At 55.9% G+C, this 23,305-nt stretch overlaps 3 protein-coding genes across 6 annotated transcripts; all 3 read left to right on the top strand.

Moving 5' to 3' along the window:
• Positions 1 to 29: 29 nt before the first annotated feature.
• Positions 30 to 10,217, top strand: MRPL21 (mitochondrial ribosomal protein L21). Its single transcript, XM_042021230.1, has 7 exons — positions 30 to 79; positions 665 to 725; positions 1,887 to 1,972; positions 4,160 to 4,323; positions 5,940 to 5,992; positions 9,368 to 9,471; positions 9,998 to 10,217. The coding sequence occupies exons 1-7, from the start codon at positions 49 to 51 to the stop codon at positions 10,060 to 10,062; spliced, it is 564 nt and encodes a 187-aa protein (XP_041877164.1). The 5' UTR covers positions 30 to 48; the 3' UTR covers positions 10,063 to 10,217.
• A 1,517-nt stretch (positions 10,218 to 11,734) lies between these two features.
• On the top strand, positions 11,735 to 15,657 carry LOC121661257. 2 transcript variants are annotated; one of them, XM_042021225.1, is made up of 4 exons: positions 11,735 to 12,640; positions 13,747 to 13,897; positions 14,424 to 14,887; positions 15,571 to 15,657. In XM_042021225.1, exons 1-4 carry the CDS (start codon positions 12,325 to 12,327, stop codon positions 15,588 to 15,590), a joined length of 951 nt encoding a protein of 316 aa, XP_041877159.1. In that variant the 5' UTR covers positions 11,735 to 12,324; the 3' UTR covers positions 15,591 to 15,657. The 2 variants fall into 2 exon arrangements, with proteins under 2 accessions (XP_041877159.1, XP_041877158.1); XM_042021224.1 differs by lacking the exon at positions 15,571 to 15,657 and having other exon boundaries at positions 14,424 to 15,263.
• A 1,042-nt stretch (positions 15,658 to 16,699) lies between these two features.
• Positions 16,700 to 22,947, top strand: LOC121661258 (ras-related and estrogen-regulated growth inhibitor-like). Of its 3 annotated transcripts, none has more exons than XM_042021226.1 (5): positions 16,700 to 16,874; positions 18,952 to 19,065; positions 20,408 to 20,464; positions 21,107 to 21,180; positions 21,620 to 22,947. In XM_042021226.1, the coding sequence occupies exons 1-5, from the start codon at positions 16,778 to 16,780 to the stop codon at positions 22,103 to 22,105; spliced, it is 828 nt and encodes a 275-aa protein (XP_041877160.1). In that variant the 5' UTR covers positions 16,700 to 16,777; the 3' UTR covers positions 22,106 to 22,947. The 3 variants fall into 3 exon arrangements, with proteins under 3 accessions (XP_041877160.1, XP_041877162.1, XP_041877163.1); XM_042021229.1 differs by having other exon boundaries at positions 16,791 to 16,874; positions 18,930 to 19,065; XM_042021228.1 differs by lacking the exon at positions 18,952 to 19,065.
• Positions 22,948 to 23,305: the final 358 nt, after the last annotated feature.

The following is a 23,305-nucleotide window of genomic DNA, read 5'->3' as shown; positions in this document are numbered from 1 at the left end:
GCCCCGGCCCCGCCCCCGCGGTTCCGCGTCCGGCGCGAGGTCACCGCGATGGCGGCGGCGCGAGCGCGGCGGGCGGGAGGTGAGCGGGCACCGGGAACGGCACCGGGAACGGGAACGGGAACAGTCCCTGCCCCTGCTGCTGGGAGGGAAGGAGGGAGCTCTGCCAGCTGCTGGGATGGAGGGAAGGAGGCGGGCAGTAGGTCAGGGTCTCCGCTGCTGCCTCCTGGCCCTGCTGTATCCCTGCCGTGCACCTGCTGGATGAGCCCTGGAGCGCTTCCCTGGGTGGAAATGGAAGGGATTCGGAGCAGCCCGAAAGCCGGGCCATGTTCACGAAAAGCAGAATCAGCTTTACACAGTTCTTCCCGCCGTGGCATAAACCCTTCAGCAAAATCCAGGGGAGGGGAGGGAGTAGGGGCTTCATCAATCTCCTCATTCCCGGGCTGGGAAGGGGCTGCCCCAGGGAGGTTTGGAGTCCCTGTCCCTGCAGCTGTCCAAGGAATGCCCGGACGTGGCACTCGGTGCTCTGGGCTGGGGACAAGGTGGGGACCGGGCACAGCTTGGACTCCATGGTCTGGGAGGGCTTTTCCAGCCTAAATGATTCTGGAATTCTGCAAAAGCCCAGCAGCTGCTGCCTGTGTTTAATTCCCTCCTCTCTCCCTTTCAGCCTCCCTGCTGTCGGCTGCGGTCCGGCACCGGAGTTCCCAGAGCTCGTCCCCACAGCCAGGGTAATGTCACTTTGCCTTTTCCCCCTGGAATGCCGGCCTGCTTCAGCGGGGTGGGCAGGGCAGCTGGTTTTCCTTCGGGAAGGAGGCTTGCTCACTCTGTTGCTTCCCGATGTTTTGGACTCTGCTTACCTTCAGTCACCTTTCCCAGAAGGGTGCTTCTCTTCATTTTGTATTTTTGGGGGTTTTTTTGTCCCACTCCTGGAAGTGTCCAAGGCCTGGTTGAACAGGACTTGGAGCAAGCTGGTGCGGTGGAAGGTGTTTCTGCCTTGGGCTGGGACTGGATGAGCTTTAACATCCATTCCAAGCCAGACCTTTCTGGAATTCTGTGATAACTCTTCCAATGGGACCTTTAGGCTTCGCTTTTTCCAGCACTTTGGGAGCTGCCTGTGGTGCTTTTATTCCATTCCCCGTGCCGGGATCTCCTGCAGGACTGAGCTGCTTCTGGCTGTGACCAGGAGGGGACACTGCAGGAGCAGAGAATTCCTGCCGCAGGGAACGGCAGGATGTGCTCTTCCCTCTTCCTGCTCATCCTCTAGGGTCAGAGATCCTTGGATCTCTGCCTGGGTGACACAGCACCCAAAATCCTCACTAAACCCCGTGAGGCCTCGGGGCCTGTGGTCAGGTACTCACAGGTACTTGGAGGTCCTGTTAAATTAAAGCCCTCTGGGATGTTTGGCTGGGGGTTACCGAGTAAATCAATCATTGCAAAGGATCTTGAGTCGATTTGGCTTTTTTCCCACTCCCATCTCATGTTTATTCCTGAATATTTTATGCCGTTTGTGCATCCTTTGGTGCTTAGGCAAAGTGGGGATTTCTGCACGCAGGACAACCTGAACTGCCCACCCCTGAGGGGGATGGTGTTTGCTTTTTGCTTTGGGATGCTATTTACAAAATCTACTAAGTTTTCAGATTTCAGGAACCACAACTTTTGTGGCCATCTCATGGAGCCTTCCTAGGCAAATATCCCTCCTCTTTATATATAAGATTGGTTTTTTGTGCTATTGCAGATTCTTGCCTAGTTGTTACCTGTAATCTGATGACTTTTGGTTGGGTGTTAATATCCGTTTCTATTCCATCTCCTTTTTCCTTTTTTCCTCTCCCTGTTTTCCATCTCTTGGCAGTATCTGCTTGCTGCAGTGAGTTTTACCTTGTCCTTCACAGACTTGCTGCCAAAACTTCCCTGACTTCGCCCCCATGGCCTGAAGTGAAACTTCCAGATCCAGTGGAAGAAGCTAAGTATCATGCAGGTAAAAGTCTTAAATCTGGTCTTCCAGCATTGCCTCGAGGCCTGACTGAGCCTAAATGCTTTGCGCTGGAAGTTTGTGTTCCTCACTTTCTTTGGTGTTTTTTTTTTCGTTTCTCACGTGTTTTAGTGTCGCTGGAAGTGTGCTCCAGCTGCTGGTTTGGGAGATTTGGGTACAATGCGATTTTTCCTTAGTTTGTGGCAGCTTGTTGTGCTGCCAGAGGAACCTTACCTGATGCAATGTGTGGCATGAAACAAGGTACTAAAAAAACTAAAAGCGTGAGAGAAGCCTTTCGGGCAGGAGAAGCGAGCTATTTTGCATTCACTGGCTAAATCAAAGCCAGCAGGAGCAGTTGGATGGTGGGCACATGGAGAGCTGGTGTATTTCGGTGCATAAAACAGAACCTCCAGCCAGCAGGAGCAGTTGGATGGTGGGCACAGGACAGACCTGCAGAGGCGGGACACAACGTGACACAACGGTGGTGGTCGTGTCCCTGTCCCCTCAGCTTGTCAGGACTGCTGGGTGAGAGGGAACGGCCTCAAGCTGTGCCAGGGCAGGTTCAGGTTGGACATCAGGAGGAATTTCCTCATGGAAAGGGTGGCCAGGCCTTGGCAGGGGCTGCCCAGGGAGGTTTGGAGTCCCCACCCCTGGAGGTGTCCAAGGAATGACCGGGCATGGCCCTCAGTGCTCTGGGCTGGGGACAAGGTTGGCGAGGAGAGCTGAGCTCACCTCCCTGCAGATCTCCCCCATCACGTGGCTGGAGAGTGTCCCTAATGGAGGGATGTGCTTTGGAGAGAGCCTCCTGCTCCACGTCTCCTCCCAGGCTGTTTTGATCCTGCTTTTTATCTGCTCCGTGCTCCTGGGATTGCTCAAGCGACAGATGGGTGCCTGTCCCTGTGTGTGAAATAACCCAGCAGCGAACCACAAACTGCTCCGTGCGAGCCCTGCAGGGAGTGGGGTCCCATCCTCAGGGCTTGGTGCCATCCCTGATGGATTCCCTCCTGCTGCTGCTGCTGAACGTTATCTCCTGGCTGTGCTCATCCGCAGGGAGCAGCAGCGGGAGCATTGCAGTTCTGCCTCCTGTCTCCTGCTGGCTGTGGAAACAGCCCCGGATATTTTGGGATGGGTCTCTCTGCATGGTACTGAGATCCAAGCCAGCAATCACTTGATGTTTCCTGGCACTGGAGGTGTTGGAAGAGTTATCAACAACTTTATCCTGGTGGGAACTGCTGCAGCTCCTGCCCTACAAGTAATTTGTGTTCCTACCTCTAGCTTTAAATTTGTATCCTCTGGCTTGGAACTTGGACCTTTTCCGAGTGTTCCTGTAAGGATTGGGTTGGGTTTGCCTGGCTGCTGGATTCCTGTCTGTCCCAAAGGGATGTTCTGTTTGCATTCCAGGAAAAAAAAAAAAAGAAAAAAGGATTTGGCCACTTTTTAGGACAATGAGGACAATGTGTTTTTCTGGACAGCAGGGAGGGTGGGAAGCTGCTGCTTGGCAGTGGGATGGTGTCAGGGAGCAACACCTTTTGGTGTTCCTGTAAAAGCTGGGTTTGGATTCACTGCTCAGGAGGCTGATCGCAGGAAATGGAGTTCGTCCACGTGCAGGACCAGGCTTCAGGATCCTGCTCCTCCATGCACGGGGGAAGAGGTTTTTCTGGGAGGGAGCGAGGGACAGGTGTCTCTTGTCCTTGCTGCAGGTACACGTTCTCAGGCTGGGCTTTGTCATGTGCTGGAAGCCTTTTCCCAAGCTCTTCCTGACGTTCCTGTGTGCCTTAGGCACTACTCAGAGTTCTGGGCTGTCTGCATATGACTTGGAACTGGAGGGAATTTCCTCCAAAGGTGGGATGCATGGACAAGAGCTCTTTGCTGGAATGCTTTATACCCAAGTACAGTACACTTTGGGTTGCCTGAGGAACGGGCTGAGAGTCAGCAGTGTAGAGTAGCTGCACAGTGTATACAAGATGTTTACTTACACGTGGCTTTGCCAGCACCTAAAATACAAATAACTCGTGAATTTTTAAAAAGGGAGGCTCACACGTCTGGGGAGCAACACTGCTGTTGATCCTTGCTTAAAGACTCCCAGGAGATAAGAGTGCTGGGGGGAGAGCCGGGTGGCTGGGTGGGTTTTCCCAGCCCTTCCCAGCTCTCTGGCTGTGCTGCCCTGATCCCTGCCTCGCTGTTTGCCAGCAGAAGTGGTGCGGAAGGTGAACGGGCTGATCTCCGCGGGGCAATACGGGCGGCTCTTCGCCGTCGTCCACTTCGCCAGCAAGCAGTGGAAAATCACCAGTGAAGACCTGATCATGATGGACAACGTCCTGGAGGCTGAGTGTGGAGACCGAATCCGCATGGAGAAGGTGAAAAAGCCAGAGCAGATTCCCTACAAACGTTCCTGGAGGCAAAACCCATCACCGGTTTTAACACCACGTCCCAAAGCGCTCCTGGGGGGTCTCCCGCCCTCATTCCAGCCTTTTGCTTAGTTCCAATTCCCTTAGTTCTGTTCCAGTTTCAGATATTATTGCAATTTCTGTTTAACAGGGCTGGAGTGAGTCTTGCCAGACTCCGTGGGGAGACAGATTTTTGTTGTCCTAACTCCGTCCAAAAAAAGAAAATGACAGTTGTTGTTTCCAGAGCCGGCAGCGAAAGCCTGTGTTTGCCTTGAGACTCCAACACCCCGGATCACAGAACCATTTAGGCTGCAAAAGACCTCTAAGATCATCGAGTCCAACCCCTTAATTCCTTGCAGGGCTCCCAGAGGGATTATAAACTCCTCAGGGCTCTGTAAGATCCTTATCGTGCTGGGCCGGGTGGAGGCAGAAGGATGGGGAACGGAGGGGAGAGTTGCCAAGATCCAATTAATATCTTTATCCTCAGCCTTGGACAACCAGCAGGGACTTGCAGAGGCTCATTAATCCAGACTGAAGGGACATATTATGGAGTGGGATTCTGTTGGCTTCACCTTCATGTGGGCTGTTGGAGCTAAGCAAGTAATTCAGGAGAGCTGAGGAGTTTTTGTGCTCAGCCTTTGCTCTGAAGCCCAGTTTCGAAGCAGCTTTTTAGGCATGTCCTCAGCTGTGTCCCACATCCCTGTGTCCAGCAGAGAGGAGGGATTTCTGTGGTGTAGCCAGCTCGGAATGCAAAGGTCTGGGTGGCAGTGAAGGTGGAAATTTGCCTGAGCACCAGAACCCTTTAGGGATTTTTTTTTTTTTTTCTGTCTAAAACGAAAGCCAGGACTTCTCAGGATAATTTCTGTGTGGTTTTTAAGTGGGGCCAGAGGATTTGTGAGGCAGCCTGGGAGAAGTGGCTCCGGATGTGGCACCTGGGGACATGGTTTAGGGAAGATTATGGTGGTGCTGGGTTGATGGTTGGACTCCGTGACCTTGAAGGTCTCTTCCAACCTCGATGATTCAGTGAAATGCAGCCTCTTCCCACTGTATCCTCTCTTATCCTGCCTGTTCCTTTAGATGCAGCTGAAATGCCCCAAACCAGCAAGGGCTGGTGAACCCCCTCATGTTCATTTCTTTCTTTCCCATCTCGAGGCCTTACTGAGGAGAATGAGGGATTTGTTTCTCCACTGGGATTTGCAGCAACTGCTGTAAAAATCCAACAGTTTAGGAGCTGCCATTTGTCCAGATCCCACACGAGGCAGGTTGTTCTTCTTCCCTGATTGCTTTCCATATTTTTTTATGCCTGCTGGTGAGCCAGGACAGAGACGTTCAGTGTGTTCTGATCATGGAGAAAGATACTTCTGCAGTCTGTTTCAGTGGGATGAGGTCTCTGGAAGAGTAATGGCTCTGTCTCCAGCCTGTTTGCAGCTTTCCCCACCACCCCTGCAGTTAGTGTCAGGTTTGAAATGTGGGGAGGCCTGGCTTTAAGCAGTTTGACTCCTTTATGGCTGTAGAATTTGAAAGGTCTAGTTTGCATTTCTGCCAGGACAATGAGCAGTGATTTGTGCCTGATTTATTTCCCCCAGGTTCTGCTGGTTGGTGCTGACGACTTCACGCTCATTGGAAGGCCGCTGCTGGGGTAAGATGCTTCATAAAGAAATTATGTGGCATTTTTGTGCTTAATTGTGGTTTCAGGGCTCTGCAGTCCCTGAAACTGGGATTTATCAGCACTAACTGTGATCCCAGCCCTGTGGCTTTTGAAAGAATCACCAATGAAACAGCTCATCAGCCTCTGGTGACTCTCCCCCTCCCCAGTGCCAGGAGAGCAGCAGGTCCCAGTTCTGAGGTAGCTCTTGGATATTCACCTCAGTTGGATCTTTTCCTCCTTGCACAGACCAGCAGGACATGTTGCCCTTCAGCATCTTTACCTTCTTACCCTAATTTTGGTGGCAGTCATCTTGAAATAAGCCAGAAATCCTTTTCCTTAATCCCTCGAGTTGAGTTTTTAGCCCTTAGCCTTAATTTTAGGGCTCCTAATTTTTCCCTTGCTCTCAATCACGTAATCCAGCAGTCACAGAACTTGGGAGAAGTTTTTGGCACTGCCTCCATCCCAGTGCTGTAGGACTTGCTGTACAGAACCTCTGGTTCCTCAGGCTTTTGCCTTCCCAGAAGGTCCAGGTGTTACTGCAGGTGGTATTTAGGAGTTATTTGTACAGTTTTAACGTGCCTTGAGTTGCACCAGTGGCACCTGCCTCAGGTCCCTGTGTGGGACAGGATTTTAGGAGCTGCCACTCCTTGTAACAGCACTGGAAGAGGATCTGGGTTAGCAGATCATCGGGATTCTATGAGTTACTGCCAGACAGTGCCCTTGGGGAAGGTTTTAGGAAGGGGAATCTCATTTCTAGGACTAGAAAGGGGCTTTTCGTTGTGGTATGTGCCACGTCAAGCAGGTGAGGAGCACCTTCCTTCCCCCAGCTCTGATCCAGGGGCCCTGGGGTGGTTCTTTGCAGCTCTTTGTGCTGGATTTGGCTCGGGGATGCCCAGGAGCTCCAGGACAGGAAGCAAACCAGCTGTTGGCTCCTGCAGGCGCTTGGAGGGTGTGGGAAGTGTTGGCAGCTGTGTGAGGCAGACCAGGCTGCACATCTGGCCTGGACTCCAGGGCCTTTGGCTGAAGGGAGTCAGTGGGAGGAGGAAGAGGCTGGCCACGAAGAGTGAAGGCTGGGGGGCGGTGCCATCACCCCCTGAGCTGCAGGGGAACCACCGAAATCCCAGCTCTCTGGTACGGGATGGGGGAAAGGGGAAGTGGGATGGGAAAAGGGCGTCACCAGCAGCGTGCACTGCAGTTCTCTCACACAGTCCCCTAGCCCACAGGCATTTTGGGGAGGGGAGAAGAGGCTGGATGAGAGCAGAGGCAGTTCTGTGTCTCTGTTGTTGGATAAATAAACACCCGGTGAGCGCTCACAGCCCGAGACACTTCACCGGAGCCGCTTCCTGTCGGCTCCCCAGCGTGTCCTGTTTGGGACAGCTGGACAGGGTTTGTTCCTCTGATACCTCCCAGGATGACGCTCCTTTAAACCCTGAAACACCACATCTGCATGGCAGAGGCTATTCTGGGAGCTGCTGGCTGGCTCCTGCTCTGGAATCCTTCGGGCTCCGTGTTTGTCCAAGTCGCTGCCTGCCCCGGCTGGCACAAGGGCTGGAGCCCGTCTTAGGCATGAGTGGAGGGAAAGTTTGGCTTATTTCTGGACAAAATAGAGCTGATGGGAATTTTCCCTCTAGGAAACCTCGCTGTTTCTCCTGCTGCCTGCTCCTTTTTGCAGTGGAAATGCCAAAGGCCTTGTCCCAGACAGCCGGGCCGGGATTCACTCCTTGGGGCAGCTGGAGTTATGACCTCCAAGAATTATGATCCTGTGGGCTTGTAGCTTGCCTGGATCTTTTTCTCTGCCTCTTGACAGCACCTTTCAGCCCAGCTCAGATCCAGAGTGAGATTCCAGCCGGAGTTTTTCCCGCCTCCTGCAAAAATCCAATCCATGGAACATTTTGCTGCTGAAGGCAGCAGGCCCAGCTGTGTCGGGCTCTGGGAAATGTGTGACCCCCTTCTTATTTTTATGGACATTCCAGTCATACCTAAAACGTTTGATAGAGATTTTTATTTTTTTCCTTGGGCTCTGTTTTGCTGAGAACTTGTCCTGCCCACGAGCTCTTCTCCAGCGAGTTGGTTTCTGTTGTGCTTCAGCCTCCTGCCAGCAGTTCCTAGAGCTGTGTCCCTCAGAGAACTCACCAGAGCCTTGAATCCAGGAAGTTTAGTCCCAAATTAGTGGTAAACCACGGCCTGAGTGCAGTTTGCTCCCTGGTTTCTCCCTCACGGTGGCAGGGCGTGTGTGGTTCAGTGGTGCTGGATCTGGAGCAAACCCTGGAGCTGGGATGTCGGGGTCACCCAGTGGTCTCTTAAAATCGACATTGTTCTCTGGCTCTTTTCTTCTGGGCTGGTCACTAACTGCAGATAAATCAGTTTCCTCCAGGATCCAGTCTCTGATTTAATCACACCCCCAGGGTGGATTTTAAGAGATGGTGGCTGTCTGAAGCCTTTGGCCTCCCAGTGACCTTGCTGGAACAATTTCAGCTGGATGGGCTTCCCCCTCTGCCCCCCTCAAGTGCAGACAGAGCCGTTTGTCAGCAAAATGGTCTTTAAATGTCTTCCTGTGGCAAACTTAACGAGCTTTTAATGGAATTCTGCAGTGCTGTGCATGGAAGAGCAGCTCCTCCTCCTTCCCTGTGGCTGCTGACTAAAACCCCCCTGTCCAAAGCTCCAGTCTGGATCCTGCCTGGGGGTTCTCACCTTCTGAGACCCTTGAAGCATATCAAGGTTGATCACAGTTGTTTCAGCAAAACTTAGTTTTTTCCAAAAATTTTCCCAAATTGTCATTTTCCCAAAAATTGTGTTCTCGCAGCAGCAGCTTGTGGCAAGCCTTGCTAAACGCTGGCTGCGGTGGAAAATTGCTTAGGGTTCATTAGAACAATTAATTTAAAAATTATTGGGAAAGTTATAGTGTTTCCAGCAAGGTGAGGTTTTCTTCCAGCTGTCTCTGATGCTGTAGAGGAGGAGGAGGAGGAAGGATTTCTGTGGTGACCAGGAGTGGGGATGGGCTCATCCCGTGCCTAAACCCAAGCAGGGCCCATGAGATCCACCTGGAGGTGCCAGGGGAATTCCTCTTGCCGCAATCCTACAGGTTCCCGCAGGTCCCTGTCTCTCCTGCTGCTCAGGTGGGATGATCTCATCCCTCACGTGACAGGGAAGTTGGGACCTGTGGCATCTCCCGATCCAGGCACAGCACCTGGAGGCTTTTGGCCGTGCCTGGGCAGGTGGCCCTCCTCCCACGGAGGATCTGCAGTTCCCGGGATCTGGCTCTGCCAGGCAAGATGTGTTATCCACGCATCTCTTCTCCCAGAAACCCGCTCCCCGGGAGCAGGACGTCAGTAACTAAAACCTGATGCCCTAACACTCATTTTTAAGGAAGGACCTGGTCCGTGTGGAGGCCACGGTGATTGAGAAGACCGAGTCGTGGCCCAAAGTCAACATGCGCTTCTGGAGGAGGCACAACTTCCAGAGGAAGAAAAGTAAGAGGGAAAGGACGCGTTTCCTTCCTTGCTGGACGTGGGAGGGGAGGTATCCCAGCACAAGGACCCGAGGAAGGGGCTCGTTCTCCGTGTCCCCAGAGCCCCTCAGGGCCCAGCCCCTCTCCCAGGCATGCCCACAGAGCACTGGGATTTAATATTCCCTCAGTGTTCCTTAAACTTCCTGGGCAGGAGAGCAATCCCATCCTCTTCCCAAAGCCTTAAACGCTGGATGTGTCCTCACAGCTGCCCGCAGGCCCCAGCAGGGTCCTGTGTGGGTTTTGGTTGCCAAGTGACTCTTCCTTCTCTGCGAGAGGGAAGAATCCTGGCTGTTTTCATATGGATGGGATGGATGGAAAAGCCTTGACCAGGCTGCCCCAGTGCCACTCTGGGACCTGCTGTCCCTGGCATCCCCATGGAATGCAGCTGTCTGCCAGCACCGCCCTCCAGGCGCCCTGGCATGAGGTTGGCACCAGGTTTATGCTGGTTACCTGATCCTTCTTTTTCCCCCCTTTTCCTTCTTTTTCAGTCATTGCCAACCCCCAGACCGTCCTCCGGATCAACACCATCGAAATCTACCCCTGCTTGTCCTGACTGGGGGGGCTGTGCCTGGGAATCACTTCTGCTCCAGGGAATTGTGGAAATAAAACGGCCTCGGCACTGGGAAGTCCTGGACTTGTTGCTGTGGTGGGAAATGGGAATCTCTATGTGCTTTCTTTTTAAAATAATGGAATATTTTTTAAACTGCTGCTTCAGCTTTGCTGGTGTTTCTTTGGCAGGGGTTTGGAAGCCCCCAGGATCCCTTGCTGGCTGTCCGGCCTTTTCATGCCTCCCTGAACTTTAGGAATTCGGGAATTCCGGTCATGTAATTCCTGGCGTTGTGTGGCTCCAGGGAACATCCTGGGGTACAGTGTGGCCCTCAGCCCGTGGCACTGAAGAGAGCAGTGAAACCAGGAGACTGCAGGGTCCTGAATCTACTCCCAGATCATGCCAAGGGGTGAAAATCCTTCTTAAGGATTAGCACTGGGAAGTGGAGCTGAAAAATTCCCCTCTTGAAGGTGAGCAGCAATGAACTGTGTGTGTGTGTAACACTATCAGAACGAGGCACTGGTGGCTCAGCAGGGATTTTGTGCCTGTTTTAGAGCTGGATTTTGGCCTGCTGCGTGTACTCCATGTCTAGATCCTGGTCTTTCCCCTCTTTTGTGGCTGCACGTTGAGCACTGTCCTTTCCTGAGCAGCACATAACAAGGCCATGTGGATCCAGCCAAGGCCTGCTGGTGTTTCCAGGCTGGATATCCACCAGGACTGGAGTTTCCTGGAGTTGCTTGTACTGTGGGGTTCTTAAAATCCCACTATGGGAAGGGATAACAGGCCCTGCTCACCTTGTCACTTCCCTAGGGAATACCTTGCTTCAAACTGGGCGGAAAATCCACGTTTGGGTGTCCTTTGCACTCCCACCATGTCTCCTCCTGGGACAAAGGTTGCCGCAACCCTGTCCTGAAGGAAGTGGGAGTTTTCTTCCATCTGGGATTTGCCCTGGCTATCCAATGTCACAATTCCTTTGGGAGATCAGGTGCCACTCGGGTGGCTCTGGCTGCATCTCACCTTCAGCTGGAGAAGGACTCGGGTGTGCCAGGGTCGAGCTGGTTCTTCAGCCACTGGAGACAGCTGGATCTGCAGGGGTGGACTCAGCCCTTCCCATTTCAGATCCTCTGGCACAAATAGCCCTTGGGAATGCTGCTCCTTCCCTGCTGCTGAGGTTGGACACGCGGTTTTCAGCAGCCGACGGAACACGGAGGCAGGGACTGCTTGGATCGTCGCAATCCTTGTTCCCAGCCTCTTACAGAAGAGTGGGGAGGCCCCTCCAAAAATCATCTCCCACCTCTTCGCCTTCTCCCACAGGTGACTGCAGTTCCACGCTGGGAGCAGCAGATCCCAGCAGCAGGCAGGGAGTGCTGTGGGCTGGCACAGGGACCACAGCCTCCGGATGCGGGCTGTTCCCGGTCCACAGCGGAAGCGGCGTTTGCCAGCCGAAGGAGTTGGCCTGGAAACCCTCAGTCCCTCCGTGCTTGAGCGCTGGGGCTAAGAAACAGCATGTCTTGGCTCTTAAGGGGATGTAGCAGGAATGTTCTGTCCTTCCCAAATAGGAAGAAACACTTGGAAATAACATGAGATTCAGGGCTCGGAAATACGGAGGGCAGAGGCTGCTGTGGAGTCAAAGGAAAAGCAAAGGGCTTAAGTTCTGTCAGTCTGATCCCCCAAAAAGCCCTTGGGAATGTAGTTTTGATCCAAGTGAGATACTACACAAAATTAGGGTGGTTTCACAGCACTTTGAGGGGGGACAAAAATTCAGGAAGGGAAAATCCAACCAGTATCAGGAAGTTCTTGGTTTGAAAAGTTTATGATGCAAAACAAGCAGGTTTTATTGGAACTATTTTTTCAGACTGAGGTAAAAAGGGATTGTTTTAATGCTTTCTTCAAGGGAGTTTAAATCAAAAGCTTTTTGTCGTTCCAAGTGGAAGCAGGAATGCCCAGTTCTCTGGGATGAAGTCACAGGTCTCCACGTGGCTTCATGTGTCCGGGGGCGATCCTTGTCACCCTTCCTGGTGCTAAATAGCACTGAAATAGCTTAAGAGCAGCAATTTCTCAACAAAGCAGGTTTGGGGGTTTTTCTCCTTAAGTACTGATTCCTGGCGGAAAGTTACCCGCCGGGACAAAACAGCTCCGGGTGGAATTTGAGATGCTTTGCCCGGAGCTGAAGATCCACGTGGGTCGGACAAGGAGCAGGCCTGGGCTCTGGCCACCCCTGTGGCGTCTGTCCCCCCGGGAGGGAGGCTCGGAGCCGGAGCAGAGGGCATGTGCTGGGAACTGGGAGTGAATTCCAGCGCTGATCCCTGCCCGCTGGCCACAAAGCCGCTGCCTGTGCTGCTCCTGCCGTGCTTTCCAAGAATGCCAGCAGGGCTCCACGGCAGCAGGACGGCTGGCTCTGCAGCCCTGACATTTCCCATCAGAAGGAAGCGTTGTTTTCTTGCCAGCTGCGAGGTTTGCTCGGGAAGAGCTGTCGGGAGTGACTCGGGAGGTGCCGCTGCTGCTCTGCCGGCTCCCCATGGCATCCCTGCTTCGGGCAGGAGCACCGAGCGGATCCCTGGCCCTGCTGCTCCCTGGATCCCAGGTGTGTGTCCCCCGAGACCCCTCCTTGCCCTCCCCTCTCTGGGAGGGGTTTGAATCCCTGATTTCTGTGTGCCACGCACTGAGCCCAGCCCTGACCTCTTCCTCTGCCCTTTCAAGAGTAGCCCATGGCATCAGAATTCCTTTGTGGCTCCAGGTTTTTCCCTCCCCCTCAGCTCTAGCTGCTTTTGGGAGCTGCTTTGGAGCGAGTTTTCCAGCATTTCAAAGGCTGGTGCTGTTCCAAGCCCCTCCAATGCTCTGGATGTTGCAGCCTTGAGGGGCTTGGACTTGTGTTTCACATAAAATCCTTCTTGTGACTGAAGGTAAAGCACCCCCATCCTGGCCATCCCACGGGATCCCTTTTTGCAGCGTTTCTGGAGGTTTAAGTTACTTCCATGATGGGGTCTCTCTTCCTTCCCTCAGCATGCTGCTCTGTGTTCTAAAATCAGCTTCCCAAGCACAGCCATTCCCGCAGCGGGAAGCTTCCCGCCGTGAGGAGCTGTTTGCAGAGTCTGACGGAGCCTGGCAGACGGGGTCTGTGGCAGCGTCCTCCTTCCCAACAGCCAGCTCCTGCAGGAAAACAAAGTGCAGGACACTCTCTTTGGAGCCCACGGGGCAGCAGAGGGATTTAGCAGCTCCGTCAGGACATTTGGATCACGCGCTCTGCCAGGCCAGGAGCTGCCGCCGTTTATCCAGCTGCAAAGCAGCTCGGAAAGCTCTCGGGGCATGTTGTTCAGGCCCTGGGGTGGGAGGGAAATGCTGTTAATTTGCCCCTTCCCTGTGATTTTATCCCTCACAGCTTTGGGAAGGAGTCTTTGAGCTCTGACGTGGAGCCAGATTTGTTTTCTCAGCGTGATCCAGCCACGTGTCGGAATCCGCTTCAGCCGCAGGCAGGAACAGGACACCAGGAAACTCTGTTGGTTGGATTTCTCTCGCACTAGAGGTTTTATTATCTCCTGTGACCCAAAACCCGGCCTTTTATTAAAAAAAGAAAGGGAACGTGTTCCCAGTGGGTTCATGTTGATGCAAATCCCACCCGGAGGAGTCCGGCTGTGGCCGGCACGCCTGGACACGGGGCCTTTCATCTGTGTTCCCTCTCCCTATTTATAGCACATGGAGAAGCAGCTGGGATCTGTGTCCCTGTGCCTTGCCCTGGATGTGGTGGATGCAGAGTTTTCCCAGCTGGATTGGTGTCAGACAGAACAGAGTGGATCAAGGAATGTGAGGGGCTGAAGGCTGGGAGGACCCTTGGGTGTGCCAGGTTTGCTGCAGCAACCCAAAGTATGTTTGTGGACAGGGCAGTGTGGCATTGGTTGTATCCTTGGAGAGCATTCCCTGATGGAGCTGCACGTGGGAATGTCCGTGCAGTAATTAATGAGTGGCAATTAAATGTGGTGGGTGAGCTGGAAAAGGGTTTGAGCCCTTCAAATGGAGGCTTGGGAGAGGAGCTAAACCTTGGGGAACAAAGCTTTGAGATACCTCAGTCATTTTTGAACTGGAGTTGGCTCCCGCATGGATCTGTTGGCATTCCATGCCTTTGGATCATCTCGTGGAGAGAAGAGGGACTGGGGTTATCTTACCTTCCTTTCCTAAGTAAAAAGCCACCATTGCCCTGTTTCAAAAGCACCAAAGTTCACTTTCTGGGCAGCTCTCAAAACACCTGACTACCCAGCAGGGAAGTGGTTTGGACATGGAATGGAATCCCTGCGATCCGAGGCTACGGCCTGAGGGGATTTGGCTCTTTGCTTTGGGCCAGCTTTCCATTTCAGCTGATTCTCTGTTTGCAGGGCCGTGATTCATGGGAGCCTCTGGCTTGGTTCCCGGAGCAGGCTCCGTGTCTTGAAGGACCGGCAAGTATGGAATAGCCTGCCCACAAATATTTCACCAGGACACAGTATCTCCTGCACCTTTCCCACCTGGCTCCGCCACGGAGCGCTGGAGGCGGATTATCCAGCGATCAGCGCTGATAAAGTCCTGTTTCCACTCTCATCCAGCCAAATATTCCCTGGCAAATGTGGGGCGTGGCGCTCAGTGCTCCCGTGGGAACACGCATGTGGCTTCCACCACGCCGAGGAGAGCTGTGTGAGAGGAGCAGGAGTTTCTCCCAGCTGTGCCATCAGGGACACAGACTCCCCAGCTCCAGGACCTTTTCCTAAAGAATCCAGGGATGTATTTTTCTGGAGCAGCTGGTACTGGATTGGAAGGTCATTGTGGTCATGGAGGCAGTGGGAAGGGAGCCGATTTTCCCAAGGTGACAGAGGAAGTGCATGCTTCCATTTGAACTCCATCCTTCTTGTCCCTTTGTTCCCTCATCCCTGCCAATCCATGTGCTGTTAACGCACTCGGAATTAAGGCAGGTGTGACTGCCCAGCTCCCAGGGCTGTTGTTCCAAGGTGCTGCACCCGAGGCGAGGGCAGCAGGAACCTGGAGCAGCAGGAATTGTTGCTCTGCGTTCCCCCAGCCAGCTCCTGCCTTCCAAAGTGCAAGGGTTGATTTTCCATGAAATTTGCCCGTTTGTTGTCACACAGCTCGCAGGAGAAGGGTTTTCTCTGTGGCTTCTCCCCCAGTTGCCTGGAATCAGGCGATGTATTAAAGCTGGTGTTGGAGAGGATCAGGCAAGAAGAGGACTTGATTGCAGACAACTCACTTCCGTAGGAAATGGGGCTAAAAATAGGGAAGGAATGTAACGGAGACTTCTTTTTCTTGACGCCCCCCATTCCCCAGCTGGGAATCAGCTTTTGTCCCAAAATCTGTTTATTGCCTCGCTGTTGTTTCCTGGGCCCCAGATGTAGCCGGGAGCTTGATTTTTGGCTCTGGAGAAGCCGGAGCAGGGCCGTTTCCAGGGGCTGATGCACAAAGAGGACACATGTGATGGCAAGATGGGTTTCTGGGAGAGGTCTGCTGGCTCTCCACGACAGTCCCTGTGTTATCCAGGGGCCTCCCTCCAGCACTGATCCCGCTGGCAGCAGCTGTGATCCCGATAACCCTGTGGCCAGTTGAGTGCTGATGTCCCTGTGGGCACCAGGATGTTCCCTTTGGACACCTGATAGGCGCTATAAATACCAGGTGGGCTCATGTTCCCTCAAGCACCAAGCGGGCTGTGCCAAGTCACCCCAGATGGTCAGGCTGAGAGATCCCTGTGCCAGAGAAGTGGCTGCAGCCTTTGGAAAAGGGACTGAGTCCCTGCTGTGGGCGTTTGAAGGCTCCACACCCTTGGCCAGGTCCCTTCTGCCAACTTCTTTTGCAGTACTGGAGTTGCCTGGGATCTGCATCCCACGGGTCAGAAGCATTCTGGGGCCTGATGGGAGAGAGTCAAGATGCTGCTCAAGCTGTTGCCGGGCTTTTCCCTCCTTCCCAGCACACCCAAGGCACATCCATGCCCGCTCCAGGTACATCTCCGAGCTGTTCCACGTTCCCTGCACACCTGGCTTCACCTTCCTGCTGCTGCTGAGCAGCCCGGTGGTGCTGCTGCACCAACATGCACCAAGTGTGTTCCAGGCCTGGTGTGGAGTCCTTGCTCTTGGACGTCCACGGGGATTTAGTCGCTGCTTTGCGCGGAGCCAGGATTCGCTCCTCGCCCTGCTCTTGGGACCAGGGGAAAGGCCGGGGCTCAGACAGCTCCTCTTGTCTTTACCAACTTGCCTCGTGCCCAAACATGGGGAAAACCGTGATTTCAGGCAGGGCTTTGGGGGCAGGCAGCACTCTGGCCGTATTTCCCTGGCGGGGGGGCGTTGCACCAGTTCCCTCTTTCCTCACGTTCATAGACCCACGGAACCCCAGGATGTTCGGGATGGAAGGGACCTCGCAGCCCATCCAGTGCCACCCCCTGCCGTGCACAGGGACACCTTCCAGAGCCCAGGTGGCTCCGAGCCCCGTCCAACTCTGGCTTTGCCCCTTTGGGGGGAGCAGCTTTCCCGGTCCGGCGCTGCTGCGTGCGGGGAAACTGAGGCACAATTCTCGAAGCGCCTCCGGGCCGGGATGAGGACCGCCTCCGCTGGCCAGGGAGGAGGAGGAGGAGGCCGGCATCAGCCGGGCCCGCCCGGGGCTGAGCCCAGCCCGGCCCCCGAGGCGGGGCCGGCGGAGCAGCGGCCGGCGGAGCGGGGAGCGGCGGATTCCGGGGCAGCCCCGGCCCGGCTCCGGGATGAGCTTCCCGCGGCCCCTGCGCCGCTCCGTGAGCCTCAGCCCGGCCCGCACCCTGCGCCTCGTCGTGCTGGGACAGAGCGCCGTGGGCAAGACAGGTAGGCAACCCCCCCAGCACCTCTCTGGCATCTCACTGCATCCCTCTGCTATCCCCTGGCACCCTCTGGCATCCCCCCGGCATTCTCCCTTCCGGACAAGAGGGACCAACCTTTCCACGTCCCGTAGAAAGCCGGGACGAGGGGCATCATCCCTGCGCCCCCCCCAACCCGTGGGGTTTGAGGGCACTGAGTTTCCTTCCCCTCGGGTTTCCCACATGGACACTTGGCCGCCGGGGCTCGTCCCATGGGGGTTTTCCCTTGCCCGAGGGGTCCCCAGCTGCGCGGGGACCCGGGGTGGACATCACTGGCCGGGAGAACTTTCCCAAAAGCCGGGCTCGGGATGGGTTTTCCCGGGTGTGAGGAGTTCGCTGCTCGTTCCCAGCGCCCCCAGCAGCTTTGCTGAGCCTCCTCCACAGCACCGGGCTGTTTTCCTTCGGGAAAACTCCCTTTCCCTGCGCCTTGTTCGGCGCTCTCCGTCTGTGCCTGCTGGGGCGGGGGTTTGGGATGCTGTGCTGGGAGCACCTCAGCTCCCTCCTTCCTTCCTGGGGATCATCCTCCCCCCTTTCCCACTGCTCCATCCCGGGCTGTGAGCACTTGCGGGCGCAGGTGTCCCCTGTAGCCCCCAGGAGTGGGGTCAGAGGCAGGGGAAACTGTGGATCCATGTGGATCCACATTGCAGTGATCCGTGATCCATGCGAAGCCTGGTAGGACACGGCTATGCTGCCGTGCCCTTGGGGAAAGGGAATGTCCTGCCCCTCTGGAAAACGGAAGGCACCACACCAGTGGCACCTGTGCCGGGCTGTCGGAGCCGCTGGAATTGCGTTTCTGTGCAACCGGCATTGCCGAAAAATCCTAATTCCCTGATTAAATTGAAGGAAGCGACTCCCAGCTGTCCCTGAGCAATGCTGGAGCACGGGATGGGGCTCAGCTCCGGGGTACCCAGAGCCCCGGGGGGCCCTGGCAGCGCTTGGCCCCGCTGGAGCAGATGGTTGTAGGGGGTGTACGGAGCCTTTGGCTCGCCCCCAGCCCAAAGGCGTGTGTCTCCCTGCTGCTGGGCATCCCCCCCGGCACACAGCCCATTCCTGGCACCTCCGGGCCCCTCCTGGGGCAGCTGCGGGGCTGCTGTGCCCCCTCCTTAGCGTGGGATCCTCGTGCCGAGGGTCTTTAAAAGTTCCTCCGGTTGGGTTCGGCTGTCAGCCCGTGTGCCTTGCAGCAGCGGGGTGTGTGCCAGCGGCACAGGCCATGGAGCCGGGGCACGGGGAGGTAAATCGATACGTGGCTCGTGCAGAGCGCAGAGCTGGAGCGTGCCAGGAGCAGGGAGCAGCCCCCCGAGCGAGTCCCTCCCCATCCGTGTCCCTGGGCGCTGTTCTGCACGTCCTCCCCTGCCAGGGGACATCGTGTCACCTTCCCCGGGGGCTGTGCCCGAGCTGCCGCGTCCTCCTGCTGGCCGCCAGCCCCTGCGCTGGGGACGAGGACACCTGTCCTGCTGTCGCTGCCCAGCTGGCAGGTGACATCCCAGGTGATGGATCGGGTGTGGGAGAGGCGAGGAAGGAGCCAAGAGCAGCAGCATCATTGCCTGAGCTCCTGTGGGGAGGACGGGGGAGGCAGCCGGGTCCCCAAACGGGGGTGACGTCTCTCATGGCCAGGGCGTGAAGCACGGGAGGGTGAAGGTGGATTCCATCCCTGAGCTGCCAAGCTCCCATCCTGGCAGGGTGTGAGTGGGCCCCATGCCGGAGCATCCCCGGGACGAGCTGCTGCATCCATGGGCTACAGAGCCAGGTCGGGAGAGCTGAGGGGTGGGAACAACCAAAGGGCAAATCCCATGTGGGCAGCTGCAAAAGGGAAAAATAACCCTTGATTGTCAGCCAGTTTGGGTTTTCACGGAGCAGTTTGGAAACCTCCAGGATCTGGTGAGCCGAGGTCCCAGACCCTGCGAGCAGGGACGGCTTTGGGCGCAGCCGTGTGGTTTCAGGATCAGGGCTGTGGGAATCAGCGGCGGGGGCTGGAAATCCAGCCCAGACTGGGCTCATGTTATCCTCTGCTGCTGCTGCCCAGCGTAAACTTTGCCATAATCCAGAGCAGAGCTCTGCCTGCAGCACGTGGAGCGGAGATGGATCGGCGCTGGAGCCGTTCCGCAGCGGCACAAATGGGGCAGCACGGCCCAGGTGTGCCCAGCCCGCCTCCATGGCAGGTAAATCACCCCTTGAGCCCACGGCCATCCCCCCACCCCACATTTAAAGCACAGTTCACCCTTTGAGCTCCAAGGAGAGCCCTTCCCGAGGTGACTGATGTTCAGGATGGGGAGAAAAAGCTCCTTATAAGGCTGGGTGGCCGCGGCCGCTCCGCCTGCAGCCGCTTCCCCCACTGGCAGCTCCACTCGTGCTCCTGCGCTCCAGCCAATTTTTAATCAATCTAATTGGCTCCTCTTCTCATCCCACACCATGTGCTCCAGCTTTGGGCGGCTGCCTGACATATGACACACAATCAGGTGCTTTCTAGAGACCGAGCCTGCCTCGTCCTGCTCCCCTTGATAATTCTGTCACCTCCTTGAAGGTGTCTGTAGGTGTCTCCTGCAGGGTCCCTGGCTATCTCCTCAGAGCAGTTTGGCTAAATTACCTGCTTTTTCCATCAATTGCCTTCCCTGCTGGGCAGGGTTTAAACCCAGAGACAGATTGGGAGGTGAGAGGATGGTGAAGCCCCCAAAGAGGACCCAGGCAGGTGTGGGAGGCAGGAGAAGTTCCTGCATCTCTCTTTCCCTTTCTGTGGTTATTTAAGCCTGGTCCGTGTGGGGTGCCACATTCCTGGGATAAACACGCAGATCCTGGCCTGGTGTGGGTCTGTGAGGGCAGGACACCAGGAACATCTGCTGGTGGGCAGCTGGGACAAACTGACCCTGGGTTGCCCAGGGAAAGGCAGCTCGGAGTGTTGCTCCAGCTTGGTGTTGGCTTTTCATTCCCCTTTTTGTTTCTGGAGGGGTTTTCATCTTTTCATCACGTCCTGGTTCTGGTGAGGTTTATCCTCCTGTCATGCTCCTGCTCTGTTTTCCTTCCCTCCTCTCCCTCCTGGCTCTGTGCTCCTGCCTAGCTCTTTTCCCCCTGTTTTTTTCCCCTGTTCCTCTGATTTCACTTTCCACTCCTGTATCCTTTCCAAGCCAGCTTTTAGCCTCTCCACTGCCTTTCACTCCCATCTCCATTACCATCATTGACACTTTGAAGGGCTCAAGCACCACTTCCACCCTCCTCTCCTGAGCTCTCAACCGTGGCTTTATCCAGAAATTCCCTCTCCAGGCATCAGCACCACGTTTCCAAAGGAGCTTCCTGGAAAAGATGTGAGGGCCAAAGGCCCCAAGGAGGGTTTTGCCAGCAATTTGGGCTTTGCCTCGCCGGGCTCTGGTGCAGGGAGATGTGTAATCAGATGAGGGGGTTTAATTGCCTGAGCTGTGGCTGCTCCTGCTGCTCCTCTGCCCTTGCAAGGAGGAAAAATTAGTCCAGAGCACTGAAAGCTCCAACAGGGTTCACTGTGTTTTTTTCCAGCATTGACCGTACGATTCATCACCAGGAGATTCATTGGAGACTATGACCCAACCCTAGGTAGGAAAACTCCATTTCCTGGGTGCTGTCACCGTGGCACAGCCAACTCTGCTCCCAAATTCACCATTATTCCCTCTTCTTCCTCCTCAACCAGACAGGCAGCCCACGGCCGTCCTGACACCTCCCTGGGTCCTGCATCCCTTTTCCCCTTTCTGTTGTTATTTATGGCAAAATCTATTGGGATGAGCCATTGGATTGCACAGGGAAGTGCTGCAGGCTCAGTCATGGGATCAGGGAATCATGTGGAATCATGGGATCACACAGAATCATTTAGGATGGCAAAGACCTCTAGGAGTCCAACCATCAAACCAACAGATCCTCCTCAGCTCCTCGAATTCCTTCCCAATCTGCTGGGAGGTGGCTTTTAAAGGACAGGAGGCATTTAAGCCCCTGGAGCCTGTGCTCTCCCGAATTCTAGGATTTGGGGATTTTCTTTTTTTTCCATTTGGGTTGTTTTTTGAGCACTGAAGCCATGTCCTTGCTGGAATGTCCCAGAAATGTCCCCTCCTCCCACTCTCCTGAGGAGCCCCTCTCCCTCCCTTGTTGCTCCCACACTTCGGTCACTGCTGCCCTCTCAGCCACCCGGGCTGTGGCTGCTCCCCGGGGGTTCTCTCACACACCTTCCCTGTGTGTCCTGCCCAGAAATGATCTACAGGCATGCAGCTGTCATCGACGGGGAGATGGTGCACTTTGAGATCCTCGACACGGCCGGACAGGTGAGCCCAGCCAGGACAGTGCCGTGGGAGCAGAGCGGCCTGCCAGGGAAGGCAGTCCCTGCTCTTCCACTGGCTGATCCCTGCTGTCTGGAGTCTCGTGGTGCTTGCCTCAGGGAAAGGGCGTTTTGGTGGATTGATGTCCAGCCTCAGTTACAGTGAGGCTTCGGGTAAATATTCCCCTGTTCCCGTGCGGGGCACAGCTGGGCTCCCTGTGCCAGTGGAGCATCCTGGCGGCTCGAGGGAGCACTGAATCCCTCCGTATCCATGCCAGGACAGGGCTGGTGGCTGCCTAAGCCACCCCATTCCTGCCCCGGGCTGGGGGTGTTACCACCGCTGTCCCCAATCCCGTTACGGAGAGGGCGCCGGGAGGTTTTCCAGGCTTGCACCCAGCAGTGCTGGCATTCCAGCGGTGCTAACGGGAGCCCACCCACCCCGGCAGGAGGAGGACTCCCTGCAGATCGAGGAGAAGATCAAGTGGGGCGACGGCTTTGCCGTGGTGTACTCGGTGACCGACCGCTGCAGCTTCGACGAGGTGATGCGGCTCTGCTTCCTCATCAACCACCTGCACGGCAGCCCCAAGCGCAGCGGCGCCGCCGAGCAGCCCCCCGTCGTCATCGTGGGCAACAAGAAGGACCTGCAGTTCGACAGGATGGTGTCCACCCAGGACGGGGAGAACCTCTCCAAGGCCCTCAAGATTCCCTTCTACGAGATCTCCACCCGGGACAGCTACGAGGAGCCGGTGGCGGTGTTCAGCAGCCTCTACCAGGAGCTGCTCAGGCAGGGGCACTTCTCCCCAGGCTCCTTCAAGAGGAGGACAGTGTCCAAGCTCATGGAGAAGATTCCCAAGATGCAAGCCAGCTCCAGCCTGAACTCCGCGGGCCGGAGCCTCAGCTTTAACTCCTTCAGGGACTACATTCCCGAGTGAGCAGCCCGGCTCCAGCCCGGGGTGGGGACGGCTGCTGCTGGGGCTGTGCCGGCTCTCCACAGGGGAAGGTCAGCAGTGGAGAGGATGGGACTGGGGTACACAAGCCTGTAGGTTGTTCCTACAAGGGGCTTTGTGCCAGCAGGGAAGGTTTTCTTCATCCATCCGATCCCTTCGTTCCCTCCTCCCCCTCTGGTGTGGCTGCAGTCGCAGCCGAGGTGGCCCTGGTGACTCTGGTGGTGTTGGGACAGCCCTTGGAGGGAGGCCCAGCCGTGTTTTGGTGGGGCTCAGACCCAGCACAGACACGTCTGGGGGGTTTTTCCCCCTGCTCTGAGCTGGCTGGGTGTGTGTCTGTACCCCAAATCCAGCACCCACCTTGTCGTGGGCCATCCGAGGGCCGTGCTGGCTCCTAGGCTGGCACCAGCCGTTCCCTGGGAATGGATCCTGCTTCCTCAGCATGGCTGGTGAGTAAAACCCCCCGGACCCCCAAACCCTTGCAGCCCATCCCAGCTGCGCTCAGTAGCACGGACACAACGGGGCCGATTCCAGAAGCTGCTTGCAGGTACCCCCCTGTCTGCTCATCAGCTGCCCTGTTCCCAGAGGGAAAGTCACCGTGGGCTGAGCACTTGTCTTTTTGCACAGGGATGGGGCAGGAAAGGCGTGGGAAGGAGCCGGGCTCGGGGCTCCTTCTCCTTCCCTCCCTCTGGATGCCGGGGCTGTGTGGCTGATCGGGGTGGCTGTGCTGGGACCCCCCTGTGGTGTCACCCCCCTGTCCCCCCTGTTGTGACTGACCCCATTGTCTGCTGCCACGTCCTGTGACAATAAAAGCCGAGTTCCCAACCACCTGTGGCACTCCCAGGAGAGGTTATTTTAGGGAGCTGAAGGAAAGGGTTGCACGGTGTGGGATCGCCCTTATATTAGAGCTCCCCGCTGGGGCCCTGGCACTATGTGCCCTCCTGGCTCTCTCCATCCCTGAAAGGCTTCCCTGGAGGATCACAGCCTGGGAAACCACTTATCCCACCTCCCCAGCCTGTTCCAGAACCCACCCAGACACCCCTTCCCCTCCTACAGCTCCCAGAGGTGTTTCCCAGCGCTGCCGGTGTCTGTCCAAGGGGTTTCCCTCCAAGGTGGGGGGGTTCCTTAAATTCCATCTCTGTTTGTACACCCATGCTTCCCTGTGGGGGGAAAATGAGCCCAATCAAG

Source organism: Corvus kubaryi, unplaced genomic scaffold (assembly GCF_017639235.1).
Source record: "Corvus kubaryi isolate FWS band 111438036 unplaced genomic scaffold, C.kubaryi_AGA036_p1.0 37130, whole genome shotgun sequence".
Lineage (NCBI taxonomy): Eukaryota > Metazoa > Chordata > Aves > Passeriformes > Corvidae > Corvus > Corvus kubaryi.
The sequence above is the reverse complement of the archived record's forward strand: the minus strand, read 5'-3'. Positions and strand labels throughout refer to the sequence as shown.

Bases quoted from the DNA above. Each gene is read 5' to 3' on its own strand.
- MRPL21 (XM_042021230.1), top strand. From the start codon at position 49: ATGGCGGCGGCGCGAGCGCGGCGGGCGGGAG. The intron at 4,324-5,939 runs GTGAAAAAGCCA...TATTTCCCCCAG, and splicing joins ACCGAATCCGCATGGAGAAG to GTTCTGCTGGTTGGTGCTGA. The intron at 9,472-9,997 runs GTAAGAGGGAAA...CTTCTTTTTCAG, and splicing joins CAACTTCCAGAGGAAGAAAA to TCATTGCCAACCCCCAGACC.
- LOC121661257 (XM_042021224.1), top strand. From the start codon at position 12,325: ATGTGCTGGGAACTGGGAGTGAATTCCAGCGCTGATCCCTGCCCGCTG. The intron at 12,641-13,746 runs GTGTGTGTCCCC...CCCTATTTATAG, and splicing joins TGCTGCTCCCTGGATCCCAG to CACATGGAGAAGCAGCTGGG. The intron at 13,898-14,423 runs GTTTGCTGCAGC...CTCTGTTTGCAG, and splicing joins AGGACCCTTGGGTGTGCCAG to GGCCGTGATTCATGGGAGCC.
- LOC121661258 (XM_042021226.1), top strand. From the start codon at position 16,778: ATGAGCTTCCCGCGGCCCCTGCGCCGCTCCGTGAGCCTCAGCCCGGCC. The intron at 19,066-20,407 runs GTAAATCACCCC...GTTTTTTTCCAG, and splicing joins CCAGCCCGCCTCCATGGCAG to CATTGACCGTACGATTCATC. The intron at 20,465-21,106 runs GTAGGAAAACTC...TGTCCTGCCCAG, and splicing joins AGACTATGACCCAACCCTAG to AAATGATCTACAGGCATGCA.